This window comes from Rhododendron vialii, chromosome 10a, assembly GCF_030253575.1.
Source record: "Rhododendron vialii isolate Sample 1 chromosome 10a, ASM3025357v1".
Taxonomy (NCBI): domain Eukaryota; kingdom Viridiplantae; phylum Streptophyta; class Magnoliopsida; order Ericales; family Ericaceae; genus Rhododendron; species Rhododendron vialii.
In genome coordinates, this window is record NC_080566.1 from 30,321,029 (window position 1) to 30,343,110 (window position 22,082).

Genomic DNA, 22,082 nt, shown 5'->3' on the forward strand with positions numbered 1-22,082 from the left:
TGGGGGGGTACCCATGATCTGCACCAGGAGTAAATTGTGTAATGAAGTGAAGTGTCTAAATGACTAAAATTCTACTTCCTCACGAATCCAGGACATAGTAACTCTTAAGGGCCCATTTTTCCCAACTTGATTGTGATTTTTTGGCACGGTCTTTTTGTTACTCTCTCTTAATTTTTTCTAGAGAAAGTTAAAGCAATAAACAATAACCTTCATTTCAGCACCATATTGAAGCAGAGATTTTTTAAGTTCTACCATATCCGCTCCCATAGGGTAAAAATCAGGTAATACCCTCCTCCAAATAAGCGGGGTGGGTGGCGGGTACCCATCGGATTTGGAGAAATTGCCATATCCTTGAGTCAATACCCAATGCGAAAACATTGCAATCGGATTTGGAGAAATTGCCATATCCTTGAGTCAATACCCAATGCGAAAACATTGCAATCTCCAGGGGCGAGGCAAGAAAAAAAAAATTCTAAAAACGTTCAACAAGTAAAATAGAAAAAAAAAATCAAAAAAGGTAAAAGTGGTGGGCCCCATTTTTCTTATGGAAACAACAAATTTTTAACCCACAAGGCCTCATTTGGGAGTTCACCCCTTGGCAGTCGTCAAGCTGGCAATGTAGTATCCATTTCCTTGTGCACTGCTCTAATGACAGCAGTAGCTTGTTCAATCTGGTCTTCACTAGAACAAGCGTTGAGAAGTACTTTACAAGTCCCTCCATCGGGGTAACAACCACCGTCGATCATTTCTTCAAATATTTCCAAACATCTATTGTACTGTTTCTTCCTTGAATACGCTCCAAGCCTAGAAGTCCAAGTCACCACATTTGGTTTCAACTTCTTCACAGGGAGCAGCTGAAACAACTCTTCCATTTTTTCGAAAAAACCTGCCCTTCCATATGCAATGATCAATATGTTGTATGTGGTGACGTCAGCAGATAAAGGTCCATTTTCCATGGCTTTTAACAATTCTTCCATTTTTTCTAGCTGTCCAATTCGGCCATAGAGGTCCAACATGCTGTTGAAAACAAAAGTATCTGGTTGGAGACCGGATTTCTGCATCTGGTTCACGATTTCTTCGCATTTTGCTACATTGCCAACTTTTGAGTAGGCAGAGAGCAGCAGCATGTGGGATGTCATGGTTGGGGTTATTCCTAGCTGCTTCATCTCTTCAAACACAGCTTGTGCATCTAACCACAAACAATAGGGGTGAAGCCATAAGAGGCGGATTGATGTAAAAGAAGCAAAATTTAATAATCATATATGAGCTAAATCAAACATTCTTCCATTAATCAGTCAAGCATTGTGTCAATAATTTGAATGCAGTTATCGCTTGTTCTAGATTCATCTCAATTGTGAGATACATATTAATAGCAATGCCATTGAATTCGATTCCAAGTTTTTTGATGAGTTGACAAGTCATATCCATTCATATCCCCCAAATCTATTTAGTTTGTTAATGTTTGGATGGGGAAAATGCTATAACATTTCTCCCAGAAAACTGATAGTTTGATTAGTCAGGGACTAGTGAATTCTGTAACCTTGTCACTTTGTTCTATTTGCTGTAGTATTCCATATCCCACTAGCCAACAGTTGAACTCTTCATAGCCATCATTTGGACTCTTTAATAGGCTTTTTGCATGTTGGCTAGCTTTCACAAATATGTGAAAGCTACCAAAAGGAAAATCCAGCTTTAAGGGGTTTCTGTTAAATGATTCCTAAGAGCAGACTCAGCCTCTTACTATTTGTATTTGGTCCTTCGTTGGGTTCAGTGATGGTAATAACAAAAATACCAAATCAAAAGAAGGGTGAAACGAGACCTCATCTTTTTGTTTTTCCAAGCGGGATTAAAATTTTCGGCGAAATAAATTACAAAATCAGGCAACAAATCCTCAGACTCATTATTTGACAGACAGGATTAGTGCAATCTTTTACCCTCATGAAGACCAGCTCTCCCATATGCATCTACCATAATATTGTATGAAGCTCTATCTGGTTCACAACCCATATGCTGCATGAGTGAAAATATTTCTGCAGCCGCATAAGGAGAACCTGCACGACTGTCAGGAGCCGAAAGTCAAAGAAAGAAAAAAGAAGTAAAGACTAGTTTTCAAGGAACATTTATGTTCATGGGTGGCAGAACTGTGTAACAACAGCAACCATTAACTTATTATCACTTAGCAAATGGACTTCACTTCTACCCAGTCCTTACACAGTACACAATCCAGAAACACCCCATAGAATACTTTTAACTTAAAGTTCGTTCTATGATACTATTTCCATTAATGTAAATTACTCAGACCAATGGGATCCAGATAGTCGACGTAAAGTCATATAATAAGAACATTGTTGTTTGCAGCCTCAACACATCATCTTTTTGGTATACCGCCTTCCTCGTTGGTAACTTGGATTATAACTCACTTCCCCACGGAAGTGCATCAATTGGTCTATTTTTATTTGCAAATTCTCAAAGAACTCTTCTCAAACAAAACAAGACCACCCTCATTGATCTCAACATGATCATTTCATCCGCACTCATTCCAACATGTTTGATCTTAACTACCTACATGTTGTAAAAATTCCTATCGGTTTCGATTTGTCTTATCAACTTTGTTTACATTTGATTTTCCTCATCTTCCAATTTCTTTTATATTATTATTTCTCAGGTCAAGTAAACCACAATAAAATGGTTTTGATTTCATGTGACAAAGTGCACACGATGAGAGAGATTTGAGAAGTTACCTATATGCTTCCATGAGGGCATTATAAGCGTATACATTGGGCTCATGCCCAGCTTTCTGTAGCTGCTCAAATATTTCTTCTGCTTTTTCACAGAGTCCGTCTCTAGCAAATGCATTTACCAAAGCAGTGTATGTGCAAATATTCGGTTTACATTTCTGACTCCTCATTTCATGAAACAACTTCAAGGCCATGTAGGATTGATTTGCCTGCAGTATAGAGGAATACTAGAATTTTCCTATCATAGGAAGAAATAAAACTACTGAAAACAATGTCAGAGCCAACGTCAAAAGAGAAAATCTTGATATTGGAAAGTTCAATAAATTAGCAATGGTAGAGTATAACCCTACGTAGGATCTCTGCCCTGCAATAACCAGAATGATCAAATGGTCTTTACTGTACTTAACAAAGTTATTCTGGAGTCAGAAATTTTTTCATGACTGTAGGTTAAATATAGCCTGAAATTGTCCTGAAATACTGATAACTGTGGACAGTGTCTGTGCCCCATCAATAATGAATGAACAAAATACAACAATTCTACTTATGGGGCTTTAGAACTTCCACTGTGTGTATCAAGATTTATGCACAATTCTGCTCGAGTCGAACGCATGAACTTCATAATTGTCATTTTTGGTGGTTCAGAAGTATGCTTTGGTGGCAGATGTCTTATTCTCTTCTTGCGTACATAATACATTGATTAGGTCAGATGTTTTGTCCTCCAAATTTGGCTTCAATGAAATTCATGACTAATGCATGGTGATTAGATTCGCTACTGTCTAAGAATGAGACCATCTAAAGTATTATTGTCCTGGTCATCCGGCATTGTCTGGTCTAATGTTTTGCTAGGCACAGAGGATCTAAAAGAATAATAAAGCTCAATGTTGCTTATCATAATTAAAATTCACTTAAATGTCTGCCTTTTGTCTCATCTTCTTCTATCTTTTAGTAGATAACTGTTAACTATCTTCGAGTCATAAGATAAGTATCGACTCAACCTTAATGATATTAAGTGATAGTAATTGTGGCTGCTATTGTTGTTATATCTAACTTGTCTATTGGCAAAAATGATACGAGGAATTTGACTGACAGAATTGCGATAAAAAGCCAATAGGTGTTCATGGGCAAAAACATGTAAAATCAAATCAAGTATATACCAGGGATCACCTTTCCATATAGGTTAATCATCATTGTATAAGTGTCAGTAGATGGTTCACAGTGGTCTCTCTTCATCCTTTCAAAGATCTCTACTGCCTTATGCGAGTTTGTTCCCTTCAGTAACCCATTCATGTAAGCATTATATACAACTGTACCTGCATAAAAGCATTGTGGAAAAAGAAAAAAAAAAGCATGTCAAAAAAGAAGTGTCAAAAGCTGATTGTGAATGTGCAGTACCTCTCAATAAACAATCCACTAGGGTCTTTTACACTTCTTGTGGCCACAAAGGCAATTAGTATAACAGTAATAATAGCATACATGGGTTTCGGGTAAGAAGGCAATCTATTGGAGACTTAGATTAATTAGCAACTTGGAGTAAAAGTAATCCCTACCAAAAAGAACAAACTGAAAAATCCAAAATAATTACAACGCTTACTGTGAAGTATTTCAGAAGCAAATGCATCCAAATACAAATAACCCATAAAACACTATAAACTGAGTAATAAGGGCGTGTTACTGAAAGCTGTGCAAGTTCATTTGGCAATGGTTTTGCTCTTGCTTTTAGACTAAAAAAAACTTTTCACACTGCTTGAGAGCTGATTCTGAAAAGCTTCAATTCTTAAGGTTCTCGATGATGAACGGATATAGCTGAGTATGGACTTCAACAATTGAAGAAAGTTATCCTTTCGAGAAAATTTTCAGAGGAGAATTCTTGGCCATAACAGTTGGTTTAAATGTGAGGGCATAAAAGACGAGAACATACTTGGGGGGTGGCCATTTTTTCTCATCTCATCAAAGACAGCTTCAGCTTTAGCTAGAAGGCCAGATATGCAGTAGGCCTTTACTAGAAGAGCATAAGTAACTTCAGTGGGAATACATCGACCTTTTAGAAGGTTCAAATAAGTGGATTCTGCCTTCTGATATAGTGACTTCTGTCCATAAGCATCAATAAGCAAATTGTAGCAGATAACGTCAGGATGGAAGGAACTCTTATGCAAAATCCATTCACAGACCTGTACAGAAGTTATCATTCATTATTAGAAAACATTGAGCCATGGGAGATCAACTTGAAAGACTGATCAACTATTCCTAACTATTGACAAGCCAAAATGAAATTTGAAAAAATAAGAGCACAAAGTGGAAAATAAAAGATGACGCAAATACTCCTATATACGAACAGAAACCAAAGTACCATTCATAGTCATTATCTTCCACACAATGTGTTATCTAATTGAAAGCACTCAGATTAAGCTGGAACAGAAGAATAGCCAGTATTGCCATGGTCACCATCCCGAACAACATAATTCGAAGACGTCAATTACATTATGGTTTGGTTTTTGTGTTTATGAACCTAATGTAAATTTGTTTAGATTTGACTTTTCAATGCCTAGAGCTTTCTTTTGGACTTAATCAAGATGTTTGAGTGGATGCAATTCAAATTAAGTGATTTTAGGCTCTTATATAAAGGAAAATGCTAATAACAACCCACTAGCCCATTGGGAGGTGGTTGATGTGCAAAAACTGTATCGACATATATAATAAAAGGTGTATAGAAGTATCTAAGCAGCATTAAAATGTGTGAAATGTGCATTGCAGTTCTTATCTTTTTGGCATTACGTGTATTTTAATATCTGTCAAATGGGCAGTTGTGATCTAAACCCCTAGACAAATTATATACAGGAGCATTGGAGTTAAATAAGGAGGTGCCTAAGCCCTGAAATAAGAATTTATTTTGGTTTAGACTGAATTATTCATGTGTTTTCCTCCAAATTAGTTGAGAGACAAAGTTACACAAAATTATCAAAAACTCTAAAGGAAAAAATTAACTAGTATAATTTCCTTATGTACTTTGAGAAAATAATTTCAAACTCATTTTGATGTCATCCAAACAGGTGTCCAAAGATTAATATATCTCAGTACAATAGCATCTTTGAGTGTTTATGCCTCTGGAAATCAACCCAAACCACCAGTAGAAAGAAAGAGAACAAGAATGGAAGGTTCTAGTGAGCAAGAAAAGTGGACGTTCTGACCACTATGATTTGATCCCAGTCCTTGTTTAAACGAAGCTGCACCAAACCACTGATGATATCATCCCATGTGGTGTTAGTGGGAGGAAGAGTTCCAAGAGAATCATGTATCCTATTTACATCCTCTTCCTTCTGCACAAACTTCAAAATTTGTTGAGCCATTGGGCTCAGCACTGGAAAAATTCCATCAACAAATCCAGATCCATATTTCCACCCTTGTCCCCTTAAAGAGCCACCTATTAAACAAAGATGAACAATTTAAGCAAATTCTGACCATTATTGCTTGGGTAAATGTACGGAAATCATATGCCAATAAACATCACCTTACCTTTCTTTCTGGAAACTTTCTTGGGATTGAAGTGTCGAAATTTGCCATGTTTGTCAATGTACAGAAAGTCGCGTTTGAACTTCTCAATAGGTTCCTCATCAGATTTGTTTGCTCTACATATGAAATCAGTCTTACAACTTCTTGGTCTCGCAAAGACATAATTCAATGCAGATTGAGAAATCAACCTACAAATCCAGAGAAATTATGTCAGTGGTCACTGCTAGATATGATAACCCAAGCTTTTACCCTTTTATGTCTTTCTCCAATAGAGCCCTGGTGTAAAAGTGGTGTAGGATGGTATTACGACACTTGGGAGTATTGCTGCCTACAATAAGAAACGTAGATACATTGGGTGGGAATGATACAAACTCGTGGTAGAACCCAACTTACAAGGGGAGGATGCCTAAGAGCTTATATACACTTGGCCAAGCCCATGCTTAGGCGATGTGGGACTTTCTGATTGTAACATAGTAGCCAGTAAGAATATTAAATGGGTAACGAGGCAAAGAAGAAGAAAGGAAAGAATGAGACGAAGAGGAGAGAGAAAGAGAGTTTCACCCTCGCAAGGGTTAGGCGATTTTTGCAAGCATCGTAGCCCCAAATACGGTGGCCGCAGCTTCAATCTTCAAATTCAATACTCAACTCTATTCATAAAATTAAAAACTACGTCCCAATTCATAATCCATGGAAAAGACTCTTCTAATTCTTAGAAGTCTAAATGAACCTAATCAATAAGTACATCGAATAAGATATGTGAATGAACCTAGATATAAGTGCATACATTGATTGAGAGAGAGAGAGAGAGAGAGAGAGAGAGAGAGAGAGCGCTTACATGATTTCATATTAGGAGGGAAGATAAAGATAAAGAGAGCTTACATGATTTCCTCGTCTGTGTGTATAGTTGTGAGTCTTAGGGTATCAGCGGTGAAGAAGAAGATAAGGATTCCATTCTGCTTGAACTTTCGGTATATATATATATATAGTCCGGATCAAGTCCACATCTCTTCCCATCCGCCCCTTTTCAGATCGAATTTCGATAATCCGAGCCGCTCAATGTGTTCAGAACATGATTGTATGAGTGTCCGCAAGAAATTGGCAAAAACAAAAACACCGGAAAGGACTTGATTTAAGCAATTTTTCATTGAACCGTTCAAAAAAATACAAACAAAAAATGTTCGGATGAAACCCTTTCCAATCATTTTTTTTTCAGATTTTTTAAGGATACCCTTAAAATCACGTTCTGATCATATTGAGCAGCTCGGATCATCAAAATTCGATCGGAAAAAGGAAGGTGCGGATGGAAAAGTGTGTGGACTTGATTCGGACTGTGTATACATATATATACATATATATATATATATATATATATTTATTTATTTATTTATCCGCAACTTTCGGTATTTTTTTATGAGCACTTTCAGTATATTTGGTTGTATGTTTGGTTGTTATCTTTGCTGAATTTTTGTTAAATTAGCATAATATTTTTGAATTAACTATCAATTTCAACTAGGCGAGTTAAAAAAGTAAAAAAATTATTATCACCAAAGCCCAAAAAAAATATCAGCTAGTATTTTTTTGTTTAAAGTTTTGTTTTACATTAACTTGTTTTCACATTATTATACTTTTGGTTCTTGTCGAGAGGTATGATTAAACCAAAAATCACAACGAAAAGTTCAACAAAAAATTAAGAAAAATAAAAAAATGCCGAATTTTTTTTTAAGACAGAAGGTCCATAAGAATACAACCTCATTAGTGATCTCCGGCTCTGCATATCCCTTCAAATTTAAGGGGAGATAATTAGGTTGGATTGGATTCTAGATTTGGAGTCCGACCATGGATTATCCATTTGGTGTACACCCAAATGTATATCGTATTGTGTGAGGACTTATTTCAAGATTTTGCACAAACAGTCTAAGTCACACAGTTTGTTTAAAATATTTTTTGAAAGTACCTTATAAAAAATAAAAAATTAGCTCAGCTTGTGTTATTTGCTCAATTTTCTAACATGAAATTGAGTAAAAAATGGATCAAGCACTTACTGATATCCAATTGAACTGATACTTTTGTAGGATTTCTTAAAAAAGTATCTAAATAAATTGATCAGCTCCTCTAATTATGTGGGACCCTAAGATGGGTCCACACAATGCATTATACATGTGGTGTACACCAAATGATGTATTCATAGTTTCAAGGCAAGTTCAGTTGACGGACCACTTTTTGCCGGGAGAGGAATCATTTTTGTAGTAAAAAAAAGCTTTATTAGATTTGTGGACAAAACTATGGGTACACCACTTGGTGTACACTGCATTGTGTTCGGTCCTATTTAAGAGTCCCACACAAAATGATCAAAACCACTCATTTGTTTACAATATTGTTTTATAGATCTTTGTAAAATATGGCTTGATCGATTTTTCTGCATAAAAAATACTTTAAATAAATTGAGCGACTCCAATAATTTAAAGGCCTAGGTTTTTAGTCTGGACATTTATAATAATTTAAAAACTTAGGTTTTAGGTCCGGATATTTATAATAATTTAAAGGCCTAGATTTTCGGTCCAAACATTTATTTAGAGATGGATAGAGTATTAGACAAAATTTCCATTTCCAGAGTTGTAGGAGTATAAAACATCAAAAGTTGAAATCTATAATTTTCTAAGAGGCACAGATATTAAAATTGGACAAACAAATTAAGATGAAAGAAGTACTAAACAAAAAACTACTATCTTTTAGTTTCCGTAAAATAGGAACTTTTTTTAATTGATAACTTCTACTCCCTCCGTCCCTTTTTTTGTATCCAGTATTTCATTTTGGGCTGTCCCTTAATAAGTGTCCATTTTGTAAAGTTAAGGGAGATAAAAGTTGATGCATTGTCTATTTTGTCCCTAAAAGTAGATTTCATTTTGAAAAGTTAGTGAGTAAAAGTGTAATGATGATGGGTAAGTAGGGAAAGTGGAGGAAAAAGTTAATGTGAAATGTGTAATGATGATGTCTTTTTAATAAGTTAGAGTTACGAAGCAGGACACTTAAAAAGGGACGGAGGGAGTATATGTTAAAACTTACATATCTACCTAATGAAAATTTCACATTGTAGCCCTAGTAGCGTATGCATATATATATGATACTTGTGGCTCCTTAGGGCTCATGAACAAGCTCGAGTTCGACTCAAGGCCAGGCTATCTTCCTTTCGGCTTGGCTAGAGCGTGAGCTTGCTGAAAACTTAATAAACAAGCTTGAAAATGTTAAAATTTGGCTCGGCTCATTTGCAGCCCTAGATGCAAGTGAAAAAAATAGTGACTATAAACTCCTGAGTGGAGAGAGATTTGCAGACATGGCTTTGCATGATAAGCCAAGGAGAGATGGGCAAGCGGAACTTTTAGTATTCATAACCAATGAAAATCACAATGGAGGAAAGGAAACCACATCCGAGTTTCATTCTGTATTTGTGGGATTCATGACCTGATTCATGACCTGTTACAACAGTGCTATTATGCTACACCTTCATGAATTACTCGAATTCATTTGAGCAATTCCCATATAAATTTGCATCATGGGTGAAACTTACCCGGCGTCACGCCTATAGTTCACTAAAATCAACCAAATGCAACTATAGGGTTCTGTGAGTTATTTTGACAACTGCCCGGAAGTTGATAAGGGAGCCTTGCGCACTGGGCACAATCTAGTCGTGAGTATCTCATTTTGGAAACTCACACTTCCGTTCAGGCCATGAAATTCGCATTGCCCCCGACTTACTTTGCAAACTCAGACTTTAGTTCACGCCACGAAATTCTCATTGCCCCCGACTTACTACGACAATGTTTGGAACTTGCGGAAGGGAAAGAAAGAACGGGAGAAAACTATACAAAATTAGCAAAGGCATTTTTCTCTGTTTGGCTTCGCGGAGAAGCAAAGAAAGCAAGAAAAAAAGAAAAGATGAGGAAAGTAAAGATGGAAGAAAGAAAGGAAAGTGAGGAGAAGAATTATTTTCTACTACTTATTTTTTCTTGGATTTCTTACCAGAGGAACGGAAAAGAAAATTATTTCCTTTGCTTTTTCTTTCTTTCCTCAAGTTCCAAACACGGCGTAAACTTCACTCATGATTAGTCCACCAACCACTTGTTAGGCTTGTACCTCAACACTTTGCCAACCCTAAACAGAGGCCGATTTTCAATCTTCAATTTCAATCTTACAATGCAACCTTGACCCCTCAGGCAAGCCCAACGGTGGATCGTTACACGAACAATTATCCACATTAAATAGCTCCCATTCTTTGATACCGCATCTATCCAATGCAGATACTAACTTCGTACTCTCCCTCTCATTCGGATACTCCCCGTTAGGACTTACAAGTACTGCCCCAGTGTAAGACTGCCCAGCAACTCGGGCAGCTCCATGGTAATGAAACAAGCCCCAACTAAGATCATCCGAAACATCCACAATCGTCCAAAACTCATTTGAAACCACGCCATTGTCCAACACACTGAAGTTAAACGTACCCGGGATCTTTGCTCTCTTCACTCTATATTTTCGCCTTCTCCAAACCAACTCGCCATCCCCTAGGGTTTTAACCTGAAAAACGGGCTCGTACCAGAATGATCCTTTTGCTTTTCCCCTGTAAAAAAGCTGGTACTGACACGGAAATTGATCGTACGCTGGGTTCTGACCAGCTACAACGCGCCAACTCCAATCCAAACTCCCTAGCCAACCCACAAAAAGATCCTCTGCAGTTTCATGACATATGTCCTCCCCTCGAAATTTTACCATTGGGGGCACATGCGGTTTTGTTGGGATCTTTGCATCCAGTTCAAGACAATTGTGTTTCTGCAATACACAGAGAGAGAACTCTTCTAGGTTTGGACTTTCGTATGAAGCAATACATCGGTAGTTACAAACCTGATCTACTGGACTGCACTGATTCAAGCACTGAAGAGCATTCCTACAGTTAGGATCCAACAGACAGTTCAGTATCTGAGGCCCACAATTCCTTACCATGCAGTTGAGAGTAGAAAAACCCTTTGCTCTCAGGTTGTTCAGGATTGGAACAGGCCTAATGTAAGCGTTAATAATGATTAATAAACAGAACCTTATATCATCGGAATTATGCCTTTCCCAAGCCTCGGAGATAGTTCGAACTAGTTCCGTCGATTCATTCGTCTTTTTTGGTAGAGAAAGTTCAGCTACTTTGGTGAAGATGCTTCCTTTAGTTTCTGTTTGAATGAACGATCCCCCAAGTTTGTTTGTCAACGTTGGAGAGGAGTCAAAGCAGATAATGTTGGGTATGTTTTGGCTGTTGCTCTGAACCCACTTGACTGATTCTTGGTTTGTAAGTGCAACAATCACCAAAATACTTGCACGACTTAATTCCTGTTTCAATTCTTCAACTGCCGGACTATTAGGTTCGTGGAGGTTGTCAGTAAATACCGACATTTCAAATCCTTCGTCAACCCATTTCAATCTTTTTGCCTGATAGCAGATAAATAAGTCAGATAAAATTATTAGAACTAATTAACCTATGCCATTGAACAGAAAACGGTTAACACAACCAAATTACATCAATATCACTTTCTTTGAATAGAGGTGGAATTTGAGCCTTCCCTAGCAAACACCCCATACATATAATACTTGAGAAGGCATCGAGGAGGTGATCTTCAACTTGAGTGGTTCAAGACTTCAAGTCCCTCTAGTGACTCATTAGCTTCTGGCATACTTCGAAAGGCAAAAGACAGAGACGTAACAGAAAATTAACTGTTATAGTATGCCGCATAGCATCATCGTACTGGGGGTCTTGATGCTCCTATATGGTATACATGGTATAACTGGGTTCCGTGGAATCAGTGTCTCCTTACATGAGCCACAATCTTAAAACTGGCAATGTGTAACTCTTACTAATTCACTGAACAGTTAACCAAAAGATCAAAACTAACCAATATGAATTTGAAAAACTTTTTGAAAAAACTTTAACAAAATATAATCATCTATGTTGACGCATCCAACAGGAACAATCTTTGAGCCAAGGCTTGTGCAGATTTTATACTGCCAATTCTTTTTGAATCTTCCCCCACCCAAAACAAAACAACATAAGGGAAAGTTTTCTAAAAAAGATAGCCATGGTGAATAGTCACAACCTAAATGAAATTTGACTTTTATCATTCTCCGATATCCTTAAGGGGAGTTACCAATACGTGAAAGGTAATATGGAATCTACTGACTCGGCAATTGACGATTTATGTAGCAAACCTTTCTATAACACGTCTGATAAGGTAATTAAGCATTACTCGTTAGATCCATAAGAGATGTCCAAAACAAAGAATTTCATCACGCTGCCTTTTCAGGCATGTATTCTCATCCTTGGATGTTTAATGAAGCATATTTATTCAGAATACACAAGGTTTGCAATATGCTTACCTTTCAATACCATCACTTTTCCCGCTACACTAAGAATTTTACTCCACACTTCACTGAAACAGTACGGACACGAGATGATGCGGATTAAATCGTTTTGACTTGTTTTCAGGGCTTTCGTATATAAAGGGGTATTATTTTTTGGCTCGGAAAAAGTTAGTATAGTTAGACTAGTTAGATGGGAAGGGAGACCCTTGGGGCAAAGCCTCAAACGGGCAACCCTCGTTGACACATTAATATCATCTGTAAGTTATTTTGCAGTAACTCTAATGTATAGTAATATATTTATAATAATTTTAGTAATTTGCTAAAATGTATTCATTCCAAAATGCAGTTTAATTCTCAATGGCCATTTGATGAGTTTATTGCTTTGTTAATAACATTGGGGCGTGTCAAGCCACGCATTGATGATGTGTCTGACTCGGACAGGAAGACCACCACGCTTCTCCATATCTCGGATTTGAGAGAATGGCACAGGAAAGCTCCTAGGAGCTTGTGACGATCGATGATGCAATTCATTGCATCAAAACGTAATTCTACACATGTCATCACTGGTGTTCCCCGCGGCCCCGCCAATACTCCCCTACTTCACACAATCCCCGTGTTTTATGAAGTTTCCTCGGCCAACAGCAATTTCCAAATACCTCACTATTCACACGATAAAATCTATCAATGTTCTAAAAATTGCTAGGCACCAGTTGAACAGAAAAGGGGCGCCTACCGCTTAGGTTCCGACTAGCCGGGACTAACTGTTGAACCACAGCCTATGACTAGCTGTTGAACCACTGCCTAGCGCCTAGGCGGCAGAGTTTTAGAACACGGAAATTCACTACTGAATAGGTACACGTGTCGATCGAGAGAGAGAGAGAGAGAGTTCTTACGGTGTGAAGCATAACTTCGAGCCATGGTGCGGATTTGAGAGGACTGACGCTACCTTCTCCGACGAGAGCTACTATTCTCACCGGAGGGGCGCTTAAGTGCGTCACGGAGGCATCTTTGCTGGCCTCCAAAACCGCCGACGCAGTACTTGGGGAGCCGGAACGCCGGAGAAAATGATCGGAACCGGTGCGAGCGAACCGGAGGCGGTTCGTGGGAGAACCGGGTCTGAAATGGAAGAGCGTCGTTGATATTGGTGGTGCGTGGATGACTCCGTTGAGTGTCATTATGGCGGCTTATGGGCGGCAAATGAAATACTGAGTACTCCAGAAGTTCCTAATTTATACCCCAGGAGATGGAGAGGGAAGTAACCAACTCTGATTAGCTCAGGTGGTCAAGACTTTTGTTTTAGGAGAATGATACCCCACCGAACTTCCTCCACCGAACAGCCCACCGCACGCACGCCGGGCCCATTCCGGCCACCGGACGGCCGATCCGATTCATTCAAAAATTCTATAAAAAAAAACCGAGTGGGTCTCCACGGAAATCAAAAATCAGAGATCCGAGCCGTTAAAAGATGGAAGATTGGTTCGAGCACTTACACATGTCGGATGCCCTTGATTTCCGCGTACACCCACTCGTTTTTTTTTTATAGAATTTTTGGATAGATCGGATCGGCCGTCCGATGGCCGGAGTGGGCCCGGCATGCGTGCGGTGGGCTGTTCGATGGGGGTATCATTCTCCTTTGTTTTATACCAAGAGGTCTGGAGTTCGAGTCGTGTGGATGTTTTTTTTAAGAGGGTTTTTTCTTTATCTCTTTGTTTCTATCCTACAATAGCCTTTTTTTATAAAAAAAAAAAAGTGGGGAGTTAAGCTTCTGGCAACTTTCAACAGAAAATACTTCCTTTTATTTTTCTCATTGATGTGAGATTATAAATAAATTTTACGAATCAAGATTGGAGAGAAGCCGGACTCGAAGAAAAGATGGGATACAGGGGAAAGAAAACCGGAAACAGTCCGGAAATCAATGCTGAACAATCTAGAAAACAGGAAACCGTTCAGGAAACAACACTAGTCGACCGGCAGTGGCGGGCCGAGTGAGGGGCATGCAAGGTCATGTGCCCCTGCTCATTTTCACCGACTTTGTACTTATAAATTTTTTGGATTCACTTTAGGTCTCATATAAATTAAATTATCACAATCGTTCATTTTTTAGAGAGTAATGTTTAAGACTTATTTGAATCAGATACTACCAGACGCTTGATCCATTCTTTCAATTAACGAATGGCAAAAAAATAAAAAAAGTAAAGGGAGGGGGAAAAAAGTACTAGTGCACTAAGCAAAATTGAAGTGTAAAAATCATCACCGTTACAAACATATAGAACCTTCTCCACATTTGTAATGTTAATCACATGACAAAACAACTACGCAAGCTTTCACTATTGGATATTTCAAGTTGTCCGGGTCAGTTATGACGCCCATAAATTAATTTTTACGAGACCAATCTTGCATTTTGCTAACAGAGCTCCAATTAATTTAAAGCCAGAGACAAATGTCGTATGGATTGGCCCCACAAGATTTCATAGTCCCTAAAAAGTTTCGTATCCGAAATCTAAAAGAAGCAAACTCGCAAGTTGTCTCAGACTTTAACTACCAGATCAATACCTTGCAACTAGTGTAGTTTACCACACTCTCTTCAACTAAGAGGTCAAGTAGTCAAATTTTGCTGAAGGAAAGAATTAATTATTATTTTTTAATATCGTCCTTAGTTTATTTCACCCCGTTATAGAATTATTTTTTGGATTGTTTATATTGGGCTTTATTTTTCGAATTATTTGTGGTTGAGGTGTATCTTATAGTGCCAGAATTTTGAGTTTCAACTCAATTTGTCCTTCCCTTGTTCCATTTTATCGACTGATACAATAACACAAAATCAAAAACAACAAAAGTAGGCTCGTTACAAGGGGTCCTTAAAGAGTGCTTTGCTAATATGTGAATGGGTGTAAATGAACCGAGCTTTGGCGAGCTCGAGCTCGACTCGAGTCTTAACGAGCCGAGTCCTTAACGAGCTGATCTTAGTCATTTACTAAACAAGTCTCTTTAATCGAGCCGAGCCTATCTTAACGAGCCGAGCTTCACTTGGCTCATATAGTAAACGAGCCAAAAACTGGAGCTCGAGCTCGGCTCTTTTACTAAATGAGCCTCACCTCGCCTCAACGAGCCGAGCCGAGCTCCCGAGCTGCTCGGTTCGTTTATAGCCCCAATTGCTATGTATGATGGGAGTGTAATGTGTTTTTACACGGTTGATTGAAATCTGGTTATCGTAACGTGTACCGCTTAGTTTGTAGAGTTGTCAATCCAATATTATTATCCACATGATTAGGATAGATTAGTCTTGCAATGCAATTCTAAAATTGTATTGATATATATTTTCGTACGACGAACATTGTCTGACCAAGGGATTATTGATATATCCTATTACTTTAATTTGTTTGCTAGATGATCTACATAGCAAATTTATAAACTGAACCAGTCGTGGAACCGGAATTTTCAAGCAGGGGTGCCAAAAATTAAAAGTTCAATCAGGAATCTTACTACACTAGTCCATATATGCAGCTTGAGCCTTGTAGGGGGTGCCAATTTATTACTCGTCCTACAATTTTGCAAACATATATCTAGATATGGGTAATAGCCAAAGCGCCCTTACGTGTAGTTCCGCCCTTAAATTGAACCGTTCAATTAAGCTCATAAGTCTCGCTAGAGCTAACCGAGGCGTACTATACCCCGTAGTGCATTACGACACCACAGGAACCCCTTTTCCTCGTTAAACTCGAGTAATTTTACTGTTTTTAATTTATACTTCAAATTCTCTCATTCAGTTATATAATTATATTCGAACCTTTTCTAGTAAGTTTTGCAAAATCAGTAATTATACAAAGAGTGAAAAAAATAACGAAGAAAGGAAAACAAACAAACACAAATTCTTTTTCTCTGGATTTTTTCCCCCTATTTCTCTCTTTTTCCCCCTTCCCAAATTTATGATCCAAATACATCCCAACGTTCAAAATCCCAGTAATCATACAAGGAGTGACGAAAAATTTGCTTGAAAACGACAAACGTAGACGTTTGAACAGTGACCAGGACAGTTTGCCCGCGATTGTTTAGCAGCACTTTGTGATGCAAGATTTTGGATTCGAACTGATAGAGTAGCATCCGTATTACCTCTTATAGTAATCTAACTAACATTCCACGTCCAGCAAAAAAATAAAAACAAAATCGCAAAGGTCAAAAATAGCTATTTACACCACTATCCTGTGAAGTAAAGTTCCACCAGTGTTCTCTTCCTTTCCAAACATTTCTATGCAACCAACATTACCCTTTTCCACAAAAAAAAGAAAGAAAGGCTTATTTGAGCAAAATAACAAGCACAATACCTCATTCTGGAAATGCATTCCATCCTTGTACAAGCTAATCCTAGAAAAAAAAAGAAACAAACAAGTCGTAATACCGAAGAAGCTTTGATTAGTTTTTCGCAGGAGAATTCAGCTCTGTAACTCCTTCTCAAGCTGTTGCCGAGAACTTGTTATCGCTTCCAATACAACATCATCAAGGAATCCTTTCTGTGGAAATTCTTCTGGCACGAGACTTCGATATATGTCGAACTGCTTCTCAGCTTCCTCCTTCTTGTTTAGTAAACTGTAGACTACTCCCTGAGAAGAGCCGAAAAAATAGTAAATAAGCAATTCAAATTCAAAATTTGTGACAAATATTTTATCCTACTTTTGGGACAATTCTCCCCCATTATTTTTCACACTTGTTCACAGTTCGCAAGTATATGGATCTAGAGAGTTGAATATATCAACCTATTTTACTCAAAGCAGTGGCGATACACTTTTTTAGTGGGGTCAGATATTTTGGGTGCGGAATAAGGATAGAGAGCAAAGTGAGCCTTATCATTTTCATGTTTGAAGGAAATTATGTGAACTAAATGTGGTTATTTTTATTGATAACCAAGTGTTCGCGCCAGCATGCACGCACCTCAACTAATCCTGGGTCCCTGAAGTTAACAACCGGACCAAACCCTCCAGTGCACCTGGTGAGAGGTTTCGAACCTTTTATTTTTTGAACAGCAAGAGAGGTTTCGAACCTTAGAACTTAGGTTCTTGAGGAAAGTCCAAGTAAAGATAAACCTATTTATCGTTTGCTCTAAGATGTGGTATAAAATGGACAAACTTCTTTGGATCACACTGTAAGAATTTATTACACGAAAACCCAGATCTAAGTGCAGACCAATGATAAGTGGTCCAATATTCTTCAACCTAATCATGTAAAAACACATCTCCATGAGCATTATGGTATCTAGTATTATATACTTTCTGTTCTTTAAAAAAAAACTTTCTGCCAAAACTCCCATATCTCAAGATTTTATTTCATTAACTTTGATTCATTCTAAGATCAAGACCTTTCTGAAATAGGCACTTCCCTTGAGGATCATGAGCCAAATTATGAGCACACGTAGTAGCATATAAATGCATCACTCTTCATGTTTTAAGATCAATACTTATCTGAAATACACATGGCTAGGAGCTTATCTGAGCTGAGTTGAGCTATTTGTGTGAACTTTGTAATACATATGATACAAGAATAAGCCTTGCCTAGAGACTGAGTGTTCTTTGAATAATTATTACCTTATTGTAGGAGATTTTTAAAGCTGTACTTCAATCTAATTGAGATTGAGTGGTAACCTGTGTCATATGCACATACTCAATTATGTTCTTTGAAAATTTCTGCTTTTGTAAGGGTTATTGTATTAAATGACAAATTTCAAATCACATGAATTCCTTAATATTCCCGGTGCATTTTCTATTTCTCTCCAAGTCTATCAAAATGCATGCATATCTCTGCTTCGAAAGCATGGCCTGCATCGTTACCCTTCTTCAAACCAGATTAACACGAGATGGTTCCGCAAACGATGCAAGCAACAACATTTATAGGCCTGGCATCTTTCATGACCATTCAAGGAATATGGTAACCCCTATGGCTTAAACCATATGAAGATTCGAAAGCATGTCCAAGCTTTCATAGGCAACAACTCAGTCCATAGCAAAGAATCTAAGATTCCTAGAAATCATCGCTCTAGATTGGAAGTTCCAATGATTGACTAAAAAATAGAATGCCTACGAATCATTAAGTGATTTAAGCAAACTAGACTTCCGGCAAGAGAGAGAACTTATAACTCATACTAACAACAAAAAAGAGTATCAGACTTTAAAGTACAGCAACAGCTATTGCCATAATCACTTACCTGGCAAAGATACGGCCGAAAATCCCTAGGGTTTTCATCAACCAAAACTTGAAGTTTCCTCAAGCCCTCCTCCAATTCCCCCTGCAAGCACATAAGTAGTTACAAATATGTTAGCCAGAAATGAGAAGGTTTGCTTATTATAGGAGGAAGCCCTCTCAAACAAAATCTTAAAGGATGAATTTGTGCCTTCTAACTTCTAACGCGGTGTTAGAAAGGTAAATAGTTGTATACCAAATTACCAATGGACAACCCTTTACCCTTGAGGACTAAATAGGACCCCAAGTTCGAGAAATCAAGATTGAAGAGAAGGATGGTCCAAGCAATCACCTTTACAACATGCATTTGTGCAATTAAAATTCTAATGTTTCTCTCTACGGTGACTCTTTTCTCATGACAAGCAACTTCTAAAGCCTTATTCAGCATCTCAAACACAGCTGGTCCTTCACGGTTCTTGTGCATCACCATTGCCAAACCCTGCAAAAATCATGAAAGCCACAGTTTGAATTCCTTAGCCTCATACTAAAGCAGTCACCAAAGAAAAGGAACCAAAATGGAGTTCCACATGGCCATATGTGAATTTTGCTTTACTAAACAGAAAATTTTGGAAGTCATGAATTATTGAAGAACTTTTGTGGTGCTCTCATAGTTGACCCCTGCTCCTAAGCTGTTAAAAACTAGAATGGAAGTCACTGGGTAGATTAAGATACAATAGGCTTCGTAGACTGTTCTAAATACAACAACTAGTGATATGAGAAATCTTCCAAAAGCCAAGAATGAAAGACTCCAATCAAAAAAATTGTAAGGCACACCAAAGCAGATTTCAGAAAGCTGAGTCAAATCAGTTCTAAGAAATCAGAGTATACAGTGAACAAAACTAGGTGACAAGCTTGTAGCCAAGGATGGAAGCAGGATTTCAACTTTAGGAGTGCTGATTTACATGCAATCAAGTTTATAAAACAAACATGCTAAACTTGGGTGGGTGACCTACGTAATTAAAATATTTTGAACAAATCCTGCTATAATAAAACGTTTTTTTTGAAACTTAGGGATGTGGGTCACCAATGCTCAGCCACCCCTAAGCCTACATCTGCTTATGGCTGAATTGTTTAGCGAAATACCACAGTTACTTGCTGTTGCAATAAGCCATTTGATAAAACTCCACGGCAATTATGTAGTTTTCAGAGTACTACACCACTGCTTCATGAAGATACATTTCAAGCCAATATCTCCATATCTCAAAAAACATGCACAGTTGTCCAGTTTTTCAGGGGTGAATTTCTAAAAACGCACCCAAAACAATTCTACGGCAGAAATCCATTCATAACTACACCACAAAAATCCATAAGGACCATACCATCACCACAAAGCTGCCACAACTTACAACCACAATGTATGCCACAGCTTTCTCTTATGTCCCAATACAAGCATTATTGAACAAAACAACAAGGACAAAAACAAAGCACAGGAATCATACATGCAAAGCTCTGACCAACAAAGGCCTCTCGGCCAAAATACACTTGAACAGCTTCTTAGCCTCACTCAACTCCCCCATCATCTCATAACAAAGAGCCTCCAAAAGCCGCCATTCAACTTCGCCCGGTTGCAAATCAACCAACCTCTTCACATACTCCAAACCCTCCTTACTCTTCCCTCTCCTAATCTTTTCATGGAAAACCATCTTCACCGCTTCAACATTTCTTGGATCCTCTTCCACTAACTTCACATACATCTCTTCATCTTCGACCTTCCCATCCCGGGTCTCTCTCTTTCCTTCCATTTTTTCACTGTAACAGCTCTTTTCAGCTGGTACTGCAACAACTGGCCTAGTACCAAGAAAACCCATGAAGAGGAATGAACCAATGAGGAAAACTACAATCTTTTCTGTGCAAAAGGTGGAGAATTTTACAAGGGGTGAGATTCTTGAAGTGGGTTTCTGGGGAATGGGGAGTTGAGAGTGATGTGGAGAGAGATCAAAGTGGTTTGTGGGTATGTGAGATTGTGATGTGGGTTTGAGGGTGGAGTTGAGAGAAAGTGGTTTCTGTTTGTGTGTTGGGTTATATGGTTTGAGGGTTTTGTGAATTGTGGTTTTTAGGGATTTGGGATTGGGAAGTTCTGGTTGGGTTTTGAGGAGTGAGGAAGTGTTGGTGTTGATTGATGGAGAAGAAGCCATTTGTGAGGGAACGGGCAAGCTTTCGCCAACAGCTAGAAGACCAGAGATTGGCAAATAAGAAAAGCTTCACCAGTCGCCACCATGGGCAGAGCTAGTTGTTCCGAACTTTTCTGTCTTTTAGTTGCTACTAACACAGCAAGTTTGTGCACAGATTGAGTTGTGGGGCTCATTAAGGGTCCCATACAAATAATCTGATCCGTTAATTATGTTTAAAATATTTTTTCAAGGGTTTCCGTAAAAAATTAGCTCAAACCGATAACTATAAGTGATTGATCTAATTATCTAACTTTTCATTCCGATTTTTAGATAATGAAAAGTTACATGATTAGATCAAGTACTTATAGGTATCGGATTGAGCTGATTTTATGTAAGAACCTTTGAAAAAATGTTTTAACTTTTGTAGGACCCATAGTAGGCCCCACATAGCAATCCGTGTCCACAGACTTTCTGCATATAAGGCTTTATTTGACGTGGGATTAGATTTAGAGGTATTATGTAAGAATGAGATATTAGATAGTAAGAGGTATTATGTAAGAAGAGTGGATCCACATTAATGTGACGGAGAATTAAATAATACTTGATTTGGATGAGGGATAAAATTAGGGAATAAAATTGTTTTTTAGTTAAAATGGAAAAAAAGAGGGGATATTAGGAGGAGGGATTATACAATGCCGGCTCAAACCCTAGCCATATGTAAGCCCCCTCAGGAGGTATTAGGGGGGGTTATGGAGGAAGGGGTATTATCAAACAAAAATGCTAGGGGTACATTATCAAATTCCCCGATTTTTATCTTCTCAAACCACGGCAGAGAACCGACCCCACGGTTTAGAAGGAAGGATTGGACAATACCCCTTCATAGTTTGTGGCATCCAAACGAGCCCATACTCCTTTATACAGCCTCTTTGGCTACTTGGTTTAGAAATGAAAAGAAAAGTGTGTGGCTTCTCTTAAGAATGAGAAAAGAAAAGAAAAAAAAAAAAGAGATGTTTTCTCACCATTTCAGTTGGAGACACTTCTCCCTAAATCTCATTAATTTTTTATTTTTTTTATAAGAAACAAAAATAGTTCTATGAAGGGGTTCTTG

The 22,082-nt window shown here is 38.0% G+C and overlaps 3 protein-coding genes and 1 long non-coding RNA gene across 7 annotated transcripts; 1 reads left to right on the forward strand and 3 right to left on the reverse strand.

Annotated features, from left to right (window-relative positions):
* The first annotated feature begins 152 nt into the window (after nt 1-152).
* On the forward strand, nt 153-701 carry LOC131303269 (uncharacterized). Its single transcript, XR_009191933.1, has 2 exons — nt 153-355; nt 415-701. It is a non-coding gene; the product is annotated as an uncharacterized LOC131303269 (long non-coding RNA).
* On the reverse strand, nt 389-7,202 carry LOC131303268 (pentatricopeptide repeat-containing protein At2g35130-like). Of its 3 annotated transcripts, none has more exons than XM_058330062.1 (8): nt 7,081-7,202; nt 6,249-6,433; nt 5,924-6,156; nt 4,657-4,906; nt 3,903-4,048; nt 2,742-2,947; nt 1,935-2,059; nt 389-1,189 (listed from the first exon to the last, which is right to left on the reverse strand). In XM_058330062.1, coding segments are annotated over exons 1-8 (1,731 nt in total). In that variant the 5' UTR covers nt 7,083-7,202; the 3' UTR covers nt 389-605. The 3 variants fall into 3 exon arrangements, with proteins under 3 accessions (XP_058186045.1, XP_058186044.1, XP_058186046.1); XM_058330061.1 differs by having other exon boundaries at nt 7,125-7,199; XM_058330063.1 differs by lacking the exon at nt 7,081-7,202 and adding an exon at nt 6,807-6,958.
* Nucleotides 7,203-9,603: 2,401 nt separating this feature from the next.
* LOC131303270 (uncharacterized) lies at nt 9,604-13,854 on the reverse strand. The gene is made up of 2 exons (XM_058330064.1): nt 13,529-13,854; nt 9,604-11,708 (listed from the first exon to the last, which is right to left on the reverse strand). The coding sequence occupies exons 1-2, from the start codon at nt 13,808-13,810 to the stop codon at nt 10,413-10,415; spliced, it is 1,578 nt and encodes a 525-aa protein (XP_058186047.1). The 5' UTR covers nt 13,811-13,854; the 3' UTR covers nt 9,604-10,412.
* Nucleotides 13,855-16,799: 2,945 nt separating this feature from the next.
* Nucleotides 16,800-21,107, reverse strand: LOC131303271 (protein SLOW GREEN 1, chloroplastic). Of its 2 annotated transcripts, none has more exons than XM_058330066.1 (4): nt 20,303-21,107; nt 19,156-19,302; nt 18,825-18,909; nt 16,800-17,229 (listed from the first exon to the last, which is right to left on the reverse strand). In XM_058330066.1, exons 1-4 carry the CDS (start codon nt 20,996-20,998, stop codon nt 17,066-17,068), a joined length of 1,092 nt encoding a protein of 363 aa, XP_058186049.1. In that variant the 5' UTR covers nt 20,999-21,107; the 3' UTR covers nt 16,800-17,065. The 2 variants fall into 2 exon arrangements, with proteins under 2 accessions (XP_058186049.1, XP_058186048.1); XM_058330065.1 differs by having other exon boundaries at nt 16,800-17,233; nt 18,829-18,909; nt 20,303-21,106.
* Nucleotides 21,108-22,082: the final 975 nt, after the last annotated feature.